Raw genomic sequence first — 13,990 nt, forward strand, 5'->3', positions numbered from 1 at the left:
GGGGCGTCGAGCATTTTTTTCCACGCGCGCGCGCGCCGCCGACCTCGTCGCGTTTTTCCCACGAGAAGACTGCTCCCGTTTGCTGCCCCGTCGCGGCCACGTCCGCTTATTATACGGGATGATGTCTCGACTTTTGAGAATAATTGAACGCGTTCGCTCGCGCGGGGCACGCAACTTTGTCCCCGTTGCCCCGGAGCGGGCGAGCCTTCCCTCGAGCGGACCGGGAGAAATCGCCGATACGAGCCGCTCGCCGGCCGAGGATGGGAACTTTCGGGCAGAGGGGAACGAGAGGACTCGGAGCGAGGAACGATTCGAAATCGGTTTCGCTGGAAGGGCTCGCCTCGGCGTCGAACGGGCCACGGTGCTCGACGATCGCACGGCGAGGCGAGCGGAGCGACGAGGACGAGAAGAGGAAGCGGATAAGCGAGCGACGCACGGATAAGAGGAGAGACGAACGCGAAACGGAGACGAAACCGAGTCGAACCCCGCGCCGATGCCTGTATGCACCGAGGTCGTGGCTGATGCTAGGCTCAAGACGAGAACGAGAGGACGAAGTGGATGAGCAACGGTAGAAGGAAAAGAACGAGTAAAGAGAAGGAACGTTAAAGGCAAGAAGGACGCTCGGCTGAGGATCGCGAAGCCTGCTGAGGGATGGGGAGCGGAGCGAGGTGAACCGTCTTGGTAGGGGGCTAGAAGAGAGCAGAAGGGGAAGGAGTTACGCGGGGCAAGAGGAGACGAGTCGGTGGTCCGAGGTCAGCGGGGTGCATGACCTTACCTCGGGGGCCCCTTCCTTCCGTGGGGCCCCTGAGGCAGACAGGATGCGCTCAAGATTACCCCGTAGATACTGTCCGCGATGATTACAGAAATCTAGGAAGCCGCTCAATTTAATTAACCCTTAATTGCGAATGCCGGACGACGACGACGACGACGACGACCACGTCGACGACGCGGACGACGACGACGACAGCATCGACGCCTTTTCGAAATCTTTCCCGTCGATCGGCGCTGCCTCTGCGAAACTCCGCCGACTCGAGCGGCCCTCGGTATCGCGGGAAAACGATCGAACCGTAAAATCGAGAAATTCGAAACGATACATTCCGCGAACGATTTCCTTCGGGAATTCTCCTCGGCTGCCCGGTGGCGTGCCGACTCTTTCGGAAAAGGAGCCGGAACGGACGCGCCGGCTCCAAGACGAACTCCACTTGTTGTTGGGCTCTCGTCGTCGTGGCCGTCGAAAACGTAGAGCGCGGCACGGTGCCGGCGATGCAACCACGACGGCCATTATGGCCGCATTAACTGAAATTAGACATTGTTTCCCTTGCCGGGGTTGGAGCGATCCAACAATAGGAGGACGACGAAGGCGGATAGCCGGCCTGCTCGAACGAACGTTCGGGGCAGCCGAACCGAAGCAAAACGACAAACAGGACAGCGGGAGAATGTAAAAAGGGACGAGAGAGGAGCCGAGACCGAGCAAGATGGTAAAAATTACGCGGGGTCAACACACGGTGGAAGGGAGGTAGCGAGGAAACGAGAGAGCGATCCGCAGAGGAAGAGAGCCGGAGAGACCGAGAGAGAAAGTATAACGTACAACGCGCGCAACCTCTACCTACTCTTTTGTCTCTTTCCTCGTTTATCTCGCGCTCTTCCTCCCCATCTCTGCCTATCTCCTCTCTCTCGTCTAAGCATTTTTCTCGGTCCCCGATGACTACCTTCCTCCCCAGCGTGCGCCGGGAAGAGATTGCCGATATTACGGCAGGGTCAGGATCGTGACTTTAATCAATTAGCGAAGTTTCTCGGACCGGGGAAATGATTAGTAATCCGAGCACCGCTCGATTCCCGATTCTTTCCGTCGGAAACCAGCCACCTTCTCTATTTCCCCTATGATACCTCCGACGGGACTCGCCAATAACCGAAATTCGTTTCCGCCTGTGATTCGATCCCTTTCGCTCCGCACGCGAGCAAAGAACGACCTCGAGACTCGCGGGCACCGAGGCGATGGAACGGAAACGGGCATCGTTCGGTTACGCGAGAGAATCGTCGCGACAAATCGATTCGATCCCTCGGGACGCCCTCGAAGTAAGACCGTTTCGCGACGCCGGACGACTTTCGGCGCGAGTGACAATTAATATCGCGGCGCGTAACGCCTCGTCGTTCGTCCTCGATCGGACTCGAGCGTCGGTCGGTTCTCGAGTCGGCCTGAAGAGCTGGCGCGAGAAGAACGGACGGCCGGCGTTCGATTCGACGAGCGCCGAAGAAAAAATCGGCTCGCAGATCGTCGCGCGACCGTCTTTGAATCGTTAACGCGAAGCGTAGCGGCCTGCGGGCCGTGTTTACTCCGCATAATCTCTTTCCGACCATTAAAATACAAAGTAGACGCATTACCATGACAAAACTGTCCCCGGGTCAAGAGTACCTGACACCGTTCGTGGGGGATTGCGATCGGAACTCGGGCTCGTTATGCATATTCAGAACGGTGCAAGGTCCACCGTTGCCCGTATTACTCTTTGTTCGTTCCCCCTGCTCGACATCTAGGTAAACTTTCCTTTCGGCTCGCGCTTCGTGCACGCGTTCCCCTATCTCCGTCCGCCCGGCTTCTTCTTGCCTGCTTTCTTGCCTGCTTTCTTGCCTGTCTTCTTGCCTGCCTTCTTGCCTGCCCGCTTGCCTGCCTGCCTGCCTGCCTGCCTGCTTGCTCGCCTGCCTGCTCGCCTGCCTGCTCGCCTGCCTGCTCGCCTGCCTGCCTGCCTGCCTGCCTGCGGGAACGACGGGTTTTGGTCACGGTAATGGACGTTTCTTCGCCGCGAACTTCCCGGTCGTGTTCTCGCCGTTAAACGATGAGTCGCGCGCGATACGACGATCATCGTTCCCTCCGAGGATCGCCGGACCGCGGTGCCCGCGTAGCGATAATCCGCGAGTCAAATTCGAATTTCCCTCGGACATCGCACAGATGTCGCGATTATACGCTTAGACACGCGCGCGCGAGCAAGTACCCGAGCGCATAGTCTAGTCGTATCGGATTCGGAGCAACCAGAAGCGACCTTCGAGGCAGCCGAGCGCTCTCGCGCGATCAGAATGTGAAAGTTCATTCGGAAAAGGCGGTCAGCGCGACTTCGGTCGACACGGGCAATCCATCGGCGCGTTTATTTTCAGCGGCGAGCGCTCCTCTTTCCTTTCCGTCGTTTCGCTCGTTACGCTCCGCGACCGGTCCGTTTTCTTCTCTTTCAGGCCGAACCGTCGATGCAACGACCATCGGTTCGAGTCACCGCGGGAATCGCGAGAGAATCGAGAAGGAGAGAGGGACGGGGCAATTAGAAACGAAAAGATGCGCGACGCGAGTATCGACAGCCGTTACCTGGCAGAGCTCACCTGCCACGCATCCGCGCGAACCAGTCCCCGATAGGCGCGGACGTGGGCAGATAAAACAGCCACGCGATCGCCTTCCACCGCTCTGTTGCCGATGCGAACGCGAGCGTTCCGACCGTGTCGAATCGCCGGTGAATCGAGTCGGGAGTCGATCGCGCTCCGGGCCGATCCTCGTCGGATTTTCGAAAACGACGCGGCTGCGGACCTCTCGAGGTCTCGCGAGCGGAGGTTTCACGGACCGAGCTGGCGAAAAGGTAAAGCGTTGTCGACGACGCGTCGCGACGGCCGGATCGCGACGAGCCGCCGTTGAGTCAACGGTCGCGCTCCTTTCGTTTCGGGTCAGCAACTGAATGACGCTTTTCTATTTTTACACGGGAAGATTGTGAATAGCGCGCGTTTCCATTTCTAAACAGCCAATAGAAAAGTGAAGCTAAATAATTAGAGGGAAGAGGAATAAATAAACTTGCACTCGGAAGCCTTCCGTTGGAGGCATTCAACGCGTTCGCCAATGAGTCACGCGCGACATTCTTCGAAAGGAACGAACGAACGAACGAACGGACGAACGGACGGACGAACGGACGGACGAACGCGCGCGAGTCGAGGAACAAAGTGATTACCTCGATATTCCGCGTATTCGCGGATCACACGAGGCTTCGTATCGCGCGCGAGACTTTATAATTTCGACGTATCGAACGGAACGGCGGCCGAGAGTCAGCTCTCGAGTGCAAAGGGTTAATTTGATCGTACGAGCCGATAGGCTCCGCCACTTTGAAACGGTGTAACGGAGGAGCGCCGGTTGCCACTCAAACGGCTAACGGCGCGACGCCGGCGTCTCGTCGGCTTCGACGGTTCCTCGACGAGGATCTAGCGAGTAAGCGAAGGACGAGGAATCGGTGGTTCGAGTGAATCACGCTCCGAAAGTATTCTCGTCCAGCGCGAGTCGCGGGGAGGGGGACGGTTTGAAAGACAGTAGGTCAAAAGAGCGTTCTCTCGGCCGCGAACCGGAACGGAGGAAGGACATCGCTCGAAGGAATTCCTCGGCCGGGTGGCTCCCACGCAATCGTCGCGAGCGATTCACGCGACTCACGCGATTACGCGTAATGGAAGAAGCGAACGCGTCGAGTCGACTCGGCCGGGGAACGTTGCCAGCCGATGTTTTCGAGAATCCGCCGTGGCTCGGCAATCGCGAGGCTGCGATTCGCGAGTGCGTCTCGGAAGGGGTTGACGACTCTCGTCGAACTCTCACGTTCGTCGCGTATTTCGCGCACGCGAGCCTCCGTGTACGGTGCATTGCTCGCGTAGCTGACCGTAAACTACGATAACTATCGGGTTGGATGCGAGAACGCGCGTTGCCCGCGTGCGCGCGCGAATCGAATCGAATGGAATCGCCGGCGAACGAAGGAAAGCTGAAATTAATAACGCAGCTACAGCCTTTCCTCCGCCATCTTTCTCTTTTCCGAGAGCCGAGGAGGAGCACTCTCGGCTCGCTGCTCCTTTCGATCTCGCTCTCGTTCTGATTCCTCCCGCGGATTTCGCTCTCGTTTCGTTTCGTTTCGTTTCGATCCGATAGGTTCCGTTCGGTGCCGGCCCGGATTCGTCTTGCCGGCTCGTCCGTCGCGCATTCCACGATCTTAATGTTGTTCGCATATAACGCAAGACCGTACCGTTGAGTAGCATGCGAGCGCAGGCCTCGCCGCGAGCAGACACCGTGGGAATGTTAGGCGGGCCCGCTGCCGCACTGGCCGCGCCGGCCGCGCTGGCCGCGCCGGCCGCGCGCGCTGCCCTTTCCTCCTCGCTCCTTCTCTTTCTCTGCTCTCGCCGTCTCCTCCTTTCTACCTCGGCGCTCTCCGACTCTCGTCTTCTACTCTCTTTCCGCTGTTTCGGTCTGCTCGTTTTTCTTCTGTTCGGAACCCGCGCGTAACCCCTCGTAACCTCGTCCGATCCTTTCGAACCTCCACGTTCCACCCTTTCGTTCTTTCCGGCGCGTTCGCATCGGACGGCGCGTTGCACGTTTCCGTTCGAATCGGCCGCCACTGTCGCAACCCGGTTCCTCTTTCTGTCATTCGTCGCGTCGCGCCGCGGTTCCCTCGCAACACGAGCACGGAGGGTAGTTGGCGTCGAAACGAGTCGGTAACCTTCTTTCCGGCGAAATTATCATAATGGCTTGGAACAGAAGCATGGCCCGGAGCGACCTTCGCTCGCCTGGAAACTGCCTGGCACGATGCATATTCTCTCGCCATCTTCCGCGAGTCTACGAGAGTCGACGTGCCTCGCCTCGCCTCGCCCCGCCGCGACTCGACTCGACTCGCCTCGACTCGACTCGACTCGACTCGACTCGACTCGATCGGTGGGTTTACGTGTGCTCCCTCGAACCCGCCTCGGTTACCTTGCCGAAGCAACGTCAGCCATACGCACGCACACATCCACGTCGGGTATATATACCCCTCGCACGGTAATTACGTGACGTATTAATACCAGTTATTCCGCGTCGACTGGTTCTCTGCCCGTCTCGATCCGCAGGTGTATTTTGGATCTCTTTCTCTTTCTCCCCGCATTTCCCTCGCTCTCGCGTTCGTCTCTCTTTTTCTCCTTCCTTCCTTCCTTCCTCGCTTCCTTCCTTCCTTCCGTTGATCGCAGCCTGACCGATCTGCCGCTCGCTCCTTCACCTTCCATCCAGCGGGTCGCAGTCTCTCCTCTCGATCGGCCTGCTCCGTCTCCCCTGCTCTCGTCCTGCGAAAGGCATGCACTCGTCGTACAATAGGATGCTTTTACGAGCTCGAGACGATCGACGGAACGCGCGTCGGGACGGAGCGAGCCGATGCCGCGCGAATCGATAGCTGCCACCTTTCGGATCGTTAATGCATCGACTCGATCCTCTCCCCGGGAATTCGGGAATCGCGCGGCGAACCGTCTCGGAACGAACCGTCGAGAGGACCGATCGCGAGGGGAATCGGAACGCGAGCGCGGTCTCGCTTCCCCGAAAGGTGGTAACGGGACGACGATACGGAAATCTTAATAGCATCGGCTCGCGGTGCTTCTCACCGCGGACGGCCGCCTACTCTGCTCGCCACCTCCGAGCCGGAACCGCCGCTCGCTCGAGGGGACGAGCAACCGCTTATTAGCCAGGTAAAAATCATTCCGTGCTCGCATCGGCCACGCGATACGCGCCTCCTCCGATTTCCCCGATCGTTCTCGCGACTATTTTCCCGCTCGCTTCTCCTCGCTTTTCCGGAAGAAGGTTCGACGAGGAAACGCCGGGCAGCGAAGTATCTTTCTCGTTCCGGTGCGGAATCCGCGCGAGCCTCGACGCAGACGTCCGTCGAAGACCGCACGCGAAGAAGTAGTATCGGCGGTTGCGCGCTCCTGCAATCTCCATTCGAAGCAATTACCTCGCGGATCCTAATGGACCGACTTTCCGTACGACCCAGGTTCCCGCTGGGCCGGTTCCCGGGAAAGATCGCGCGAGCGGCGCGCAGATAACGCGGTCCCCGCTCGAAAACGCGTCCGTCCGAGAGAATTCGAACTCGAGTTTCTACGACGCTTCAGGATGTCTAACGCCGTCGACCCAATGACCCCGTACCGACGCTCGCGCAGGTCGTTACCGTCACCGGAGAAACTACGGGTACTCGGGATTACGGGATATGCTTCTCCTCTGCCCGCTTTCTTCGCCTCATCGCGCGATACTCTCGCCGCGGCGACGGCTGCTCGGAAATCGACAAGGGCGCGGGGTTCGGCGATCTCGTCGATGACCGCCGCCGAATATTCGCTCGGCAATCCGTTATATCGCGAGCGCGATGCGCGCCGCCGACCTTCGTGCAGCGACTTTCACGACCCGTTTCCGTTTTCGCCGCGGTTCGCGGGGATCGCGCGTGCAGCCCGCGAGCGGCGCACCGTGGGCTAGAATCGTGGAAACTCGGACTGATCGCTGGCGTTCTCGAACGGTCAGGGACCGTTCGCCGCGTGTTCCTCGCTGACGATGCGCTGAGCGTTTAGGGAAATCGGAAACGTAGACGAATTCCGTTTTCCTTCAGATCCGCGATACTCATCTAGCTATCCAGATACGATCCCCAGATACTTCGCTTTGATATATGATTAGAAACGAGAGGTGTCTCTATTGTGACGAATGTAGGAAACCGTTTCTAGGACTTCTCCGAAGACTTCACTCGCGTGAAAGATCGCAACAACTCGCGAAATCGTCAAGCTATTCGAGAAATATCATTCTCCCTGCCGCTGTATTCTCACTATTATTATAATAGAACTATCCATATTTCGCTTCTAATGCGGTAAGCTCGATTCGAAAGTCCCTCGAGGCTCAAAGTATTCAGATATTGGTTCGCAGCATAGAATTATCCTCTCCGTTTGCATTGGCACAGTTTCGAGCGGTGTTCCCTAACGCGGAGCGCACACGCCAACGTTTCACCGTCCGCAACGGTGACGGACGCAGGAAAGTAACGCACCGAAAGAAAGAGCGACTTCTCCGCGAAACGGGCAGCGTTCCTCGCCGCGGTCATCTTAATCAAGGCGCTGTCGGTCGCGCTGGCCGACGAAAAAAATTAGCATTTTAAATGACGCGCTCCGCGGGTGCCTCCGTCTCTGGTTTCGGGGTCTGCTCCCCGGTCCCGGCCCGCCGCTCGGCTCCTTCGCCTTTCTCTCCGGGAGCGCGTTACGCGGTAGCGTCCTCGTCCGCTCGCACTCGCGTCTACTCGAATCTATTCGAGTTTGCCGCGGCCCCGCGCGCCTCCCGGCCCGCCGGCGTTCGGACTGTTTTATTTCCGTTTCGACGTCGACTCCGCGATTCGTTTATCATCGAAGAGGAACGGAAGATTGATCGTCGCTTCTCGATGTTTATAATTATTTTGAAGGATGCCCGACGCTCATTGTGCCCCGCTCTCCGGCCTCTGCGCGGCGATCGCGCGTCGAACGAAGAAAGCGATAAATTCTCTCCTCCTCCGTCCGGACTGCGGAGTGTCGGTCGCCCTCCGCCCCGCAGGCCTCCCCCGTCCGGCCCTCGGTTCCCGGTCTTTCTCTATTTCGCGTTCCCGGCGCGTCCCGTCCCTCTCCGTCAGCTGGAACCGCGCGTCAGCATCATCAATCCACGTCCGAGAGTTCCTCTATGGTCGCGAGCGACGGGTTCTCGTATTCGCACCGGTCCGAGACGCCATGCCGAGCCGGGCCGAGTCGATCGACGACTCCATCGAAATTTCGTCGGGCCGATCGCGGATCCCCGCGCCGGAGAGTCCTCTCCGCGCGGTTCGATCCGCCGCGAATTCTTTTCCGCTCGAGCGAGCCTCGCGAACGAGTATCCGCGTTCGGGCCGACCGCTAACGGTACCGAGCATAAATGCGCCGCGCGCGAGCGTTCCCTCGGACCGCTCGGCACCGTTCTTCTCGCCGCGTTCCGTGGGTGTTCGTCTCGAGAAACGTCGAGTCGAGTCGCTCGCTCGCTCGTCGTTCCGTACCGCGAAAGGGAGGACGACAATTGCGATCGATGTAATCGAGGATTTCGCGTATCGCGCCGCGCGATCGGTACGCGCGCCGTCCCGAGCTCGTAGGTTCTTTCAGCGGAACCACTCGTATGGTAAAAGGCCGCGAGGGGAACGGGAACGGATGGAAAGATAGAAGAGACAGTGTTCGTTAGCTGTGGGGCGGAGGTTGGAATTCAGGCGGTGCGCAGCGGGGTGCCGTTTCTCCTCGGGACCGAGGAGAAAAACGAAGACGAATCGACGCGACGGAGAGAGCGGGACGGAACGCGGTGCACCAAGCCGAGAGGATAGAGTCTCTCGTACGCGGCAGAATCTCTTCCTGCCTCTGGACTCTGTTCCACGCGGACCCGTCGATACCGTCGAATACCTCTCGGCGTGGCCGTCGCCGAAAAATCCTCGCGGCGGAGTTCCGGTCGGCGGATCGCGCGAGGAAGGTCAACGTTTCTCGGCGAGCGCGGTATTTACCTTAGGCCGGGCTAGGCGCGAGCCGTGGAGAGGGCAGAGCGCCTCGCCGCGAGTCGAATCGGATCGAAGATCGCGAGAATCGCGGCGAGCCGGAAGCGTTTCGGCGGTTCCGAACCGGTTCCGGATCGACTGGAGTGTACGATCAGCAGGTTGACGTTTGTCCGTTTGTTTGTTTGTCTGTTGCAGCCGTGCAAAGGGGTCGGGTGCCGCCGTCGCAGCCGTCTCTGCCAGGTCTGCCGGGACAGTTCGCGTTGACGAACGGCGACGCGGTCGCGTGCGCCAGCCTGAACGGCCACTCTTACCTCTCCTCGTATATAAGTTTGCTGCTGCGGGCGGAGCCGTACCCGACATCGAGATACGGCCAGTGCATGCAGCCGAACAACATCATGGGCATCGACAACATCTGCGAGCTCGCGGCGAGACTGCTGTTCTCCGCCGTCGAGTGGGCCAGAAACATCCCGTTCTTCCCGGACCTGCAGGTGACGGACCAGGTCGCGCTGCTCAGGCTAGTATGGAGCGAGCTGTTCGTCCTGAACGCGAGCCAGTGCTCGATGCCTCTCCACGTGGCGCCGCTGCTGGCCGCGGCCGGCCTGCACGCGTCCCCCATGGCGGCGGACCGCGTGGTCGCGTTCATGGACCACATCAGGATCTTCCAGGAGCAGGTCGAGAAGCTGAAGGCGCTGCACGTCGACTCCGCGGAGTACAGTTGCCTGAAGGCCATCGTCCTCTTCACCACAGGTAAATGCTCGAGTCCCGCGGAAAACGCCGCCTCGAAACGGCTCGAAATCCCTCGAAACGGCACCGGGTAGATTATCTGCCCCGGCGGATTGACCGGTGGAATGGCAGAAGCGCGTATCGCACACCGGCGCGGCGGGAGCCGTCTTTTCCCGTGAGCGGCGCGGCTCTCGCGATGCTATCGCGAAGACGGTCGTCGATGTCACGCGGTTCGTCGACGCGGGACGAGCTTAGGGAAGCTTAGAAAGGGACAATGGCTCCCAGGGAGCGCGGTTCCGCGATCGGTGGCAGGGCCGCCGGAAGAAGTCGAATCGCGAACGGGCGAAGCCTCGTTCGCCGGCCGTCCCCGTTGATCGCGTCTGCCCGACCACTATCCGACTACAGCCGCCTGTCCGCAGCCGCTTTCCTTCGTCCAGCTTCGTCTAATCGACGCGAAGATGTTATCGGGCATCGCGGCGACTGTCATCCGGAACGCGCGCGATCCCCGCTCGAGCCAGAGACGAGAGATTCGCAGCCGGAACAATGCGACGCGAGCTCGGCCGAGCCGATGTTGCGCCGATCGTCATCGAGCCGCGGAGACAATGCTCGCGGTTCTGCTTCCCTTCGTATCTCTCTCGCCGCGGAGAGACGGAGACAGAGAGCCCTATCCCTTCGCGCGTTTTAGCTCGAATCGTTCGCTAGCCATCGCGCGTCGTCGCGATTTCTGGCGCCTGCGCGAGATCGTTTAACGATCATTACGACGTTCCGCGATACCTAAAACGTTGATGGAATATTATTTACTTACGCGCGTCTGGCGCGAGCGATACCCGCGAGCGATACCCGCGAGCGCGCTTCGCGTCGGGAAATTTTCTGAATCGCTTTAAAAGGAGCGTTACCGTTAAACGCTATCCACTATCCGCCTTCGTTCCCTCGCCCCGTTTAATTCTCTCGTTTCGCGTTCGACGACGGCGACGGCGAAGCCTCGCGGTAATTATCCGCCGGCCTATCCGCTCTCGTTCCTTTGCCGTCCCCCGAGGAATCTCTCGATCGGGCCGCGTCGATACCGTCGTCCCCGTTCCAACGAAAAATCCTGCGCAACGTTTTCCGCGTCCGACCATCGTCGTCTCGGCTCCGATGCGCCGTCCCGATCCTCCGAAACCTCGGGGGAAGTCCGCTTTTCGAGGGGACCACGAGAACGGACTGCGACGTTGGCCCATGCTAAACCATCTCGGTGTAGATACGAGACAAGCGGCTATTTATTTTCGTGCTATATGGCCGCGCTTAGCCTGGCTTAGCTTATGCTAATGTCCCGATTCTCGGGCGTCCTCCCTGCAGCCCTGCGCGGCCCGGCTACCCTCTTTTTCTTCGTTTCCTCCGCCGCGAAGGACCCGCTCCTTCTCCGTCCTCCTCGTCCTCTTTTTCCTCCTTTTTTTCCCTCGTTCCGCTGCGAGGACCGAGCGGATCCCATCGCGACCCGCGATACCGGGCCCGAGCCCGAATCCGCCGCACTCCTCGGCCCGGCCTCTCGGCGTCCGTCTTCGCTTTTTTCCGATCTCGACGATTCCTCGCCGACTCCCGTAAGCCCGACCGCAGGCCGCGCTCAACCTTTTTACCCTCGGCGAGTCACCGAACATCCTCCCGGTTTCCCGCTCCGCGCGTTTCCTCGGCCGCCGCTTTCCCCGCGCGCCTAATTGTTCGGATAAAACGACGGAACGAGGGCACGATGCATAAAGTAGGCGCGTTTAGCTCGCTGGACCGACCGCTCCGGCGCGGCTTTCTCTCGAGATCTGTACCCGGTGACGGGCGAACACGCGAGGACACTCTCGACTCGAACGCGAAAATTCGACGGAGCCGCTCGCGACCGTAGCGCGGTGATCCCGGGGATCTCCGCGGAGAAACGGCGACGCGTCTCGACGGCGAACCGACGGTCGACGCGACGGACGCGCGCCCAGGGAGCGGGTTTTCGGCGTTCCCTCGTTTCTCGACCACCCCGTAGAGGCATGCGAAGCCACGATGCAGATATATTTATGCGAGAGGGTATTACGGCGAGTGCGGTACCTACGTGTATCTTGATGGGAAACACTCCCACGATTACGTGGCATGCGATGCAATTCCTTTTGCCTCGTACAACCGGCGAGCAACCGGCCGGCAACCGACCGGCAACCGGCCGGCAACCGGCCGGCAACCGGCGACCCACGTACTCGTTGCCATGTGCTTTTCGTTTCTTGGGCGGTCTCCGCATTGCCTTCCCGGTATTAACAGCGTAATTAAGAATATACCCTGCAGCCGGAGACCGTTTCGCTCGATTACGAGGAATCCGCTCCGCGGACGCGTCTCGTCTCGTCGCGTTTCCGCGGTGCCGCTCGTTCCTCCTCTTCCTCCTTCCCGCCGCGGAGTATCGACAGGATCGAGCTCGGAATTTTCCCGGAGCGAGTTTACGCGGAGAGCTCCGGAATCGCGGATAAACGGGCGAGTCGAGGCGGAGACGCGGACCGGGCCGAGGAAAACGAGGTACGCTCCAGTCCTGAAAACGCGAGTCCGCGTCGACGCGAGCGACGACACGACACGGCGCCGCGACTCGCGAAGGGGGGGGTATCTGCTCGGCGATTTTTCCGCGCAATCGTCTAACGACGCGATGCGATGGTTCCGTGCATCGTGTCCAATCGCGAGGCGGCTGTAGCGCATCGAAACGGACGCGCAAACGAGGGCACCGCGGAGACTGGAGGAGAAAGTAACCGCGCGATCGTCGGTCGCTCTAGCTCGACGAACCGATACCTCACCGTGCGCCGAGATCGCGCGAACCGTACGATCCGCGCGCGATGGACCGGAATCGCAAAAACGCTGGAACTCGTGTTTCTCTTATTCTCCCATCGATAGCCTAGAGGCGGATTGTTTCTGGGGTTTTCGGGACTTCGGGTTTTCAGATTTCACCGCGGAAGACATAGTTCGAACTGAGAATGAAGTTTTTTCGTAGATTCCTTGTAGATGGACAGAAATGTCGAAACACCGAGAAACCTTTGTTGTATAATCGAAAAATTGAAAAGCGCTCGTTACTTTCTTAGGATGAGAAACCGTAGTAAAAGCTAGCCTTACCGTAGACGTCCGTAAATTAGAAAATAGGAGAGAACAGGCCTCGCGAGACGATATCGAAGGTAAAAGTAGGAATATTTCCATAAACTTTGCATACGTCTGTAGATAAAAGAATGCTTTTCAAGACGGTACAATTAAATTCGACGAAACGGTGGCCACTTTGAAAATATCACGCGTCGATGTACGGCGTCCCCCGAAAAGCGCGCGGTCTTTCTAAGCCGGGCGTTTCGCTTCGACTCCGAAGCTCCGTTGAGCAATGCCGGGTGAACCGAGGCAATTGATTTTTACAGCGATAGTTACCCGGCGCGTTTAAGAATGAATAAAATTTAGCGTGCGATACGGCGGGCCTGGTAACCTACATTTAACCGGGAATAACGCGCGAACGGCCGACCGAATTGCGGCGATCGTTAATATCGCGTACTCGCAGTCGTGTCCCCGATCAGACTGGCGTATTATTGGCGCGTTTATCGTTGTCGTTATTATCGCCGTCTGTCGTTCGCGCTCACCTGTTAACCTCGGATAATTTATCGACGCCACGGAACGGTCATGCTCTCGAAACGTCGGCCGGAGATGGCCGGAGAAACGGACCCGGTGGAGACGGCCGCGCGAGGCGGAGAATTAACGGCGGCGCGGAAGCGACGCGACGTTCGGCGTCCTCCCCTCGACGTCTCGTATCAACGTTTACGTTTCCTCGATTGCTACGCGAGAAGTCGGCGAGCAAGATCCTAGAAATCCGAAGAAACGCGTCCGCTTCCGTCCGATCGAAGATTCGAAAGTCGAAACCGAAGTCGACACAGCGATCCGGTGACCGAGAGCGACGTCGAAGGATCGGACACGCGCGCGACGCGTGCACACGCTCGGCGAGACAAAGGGAAATGA

At 59.2% G+C, this 13,990-nt stretch overlaps 1 protein-coding gene across 4 annotated transcripts in view; it reads left to right on the plus strand.

The window, feature by feature from the left end:
- svp (COUP transcription factor 2) overlaps positions 1-13,990 on the plus strand; it is a 50,613-nt gene that overhangs the window by 9,758 nt on the left and 26,865 nt on the right. For all 4 annotated transcript variants that reach the window (XR_012999524.1, XM_076371334.1, XM_076371333.1 and 1 more), the window contains one exon: positions 9,494-10,045. Coding sequence is in view for 3 of the 4 variants with exons in the window: in XM_076371334.1 (XP_076227449.1) it covers positions 9,494-10,045 (552 nt within the window). In the remaining variant the exon portion in view is untranslated. The remainder of the gene's footprint in view (positions 1-9,493; positions 10,046-13,990) is intronic.

This window comes from Nomia melanderi, chromosome 10 (genome assembly GCF_051020985.1).
Source record: "Nomia melanderi isolate GNS246 chromosome 10, iyNomMela1, whole genome shotgun sequence".
Lineage (NCBI taxonomy): Eukaryota > Metazoa > Arthropoda > Insecta > Hymenoptera > Halictidae > Nomia > Nomia melanderi.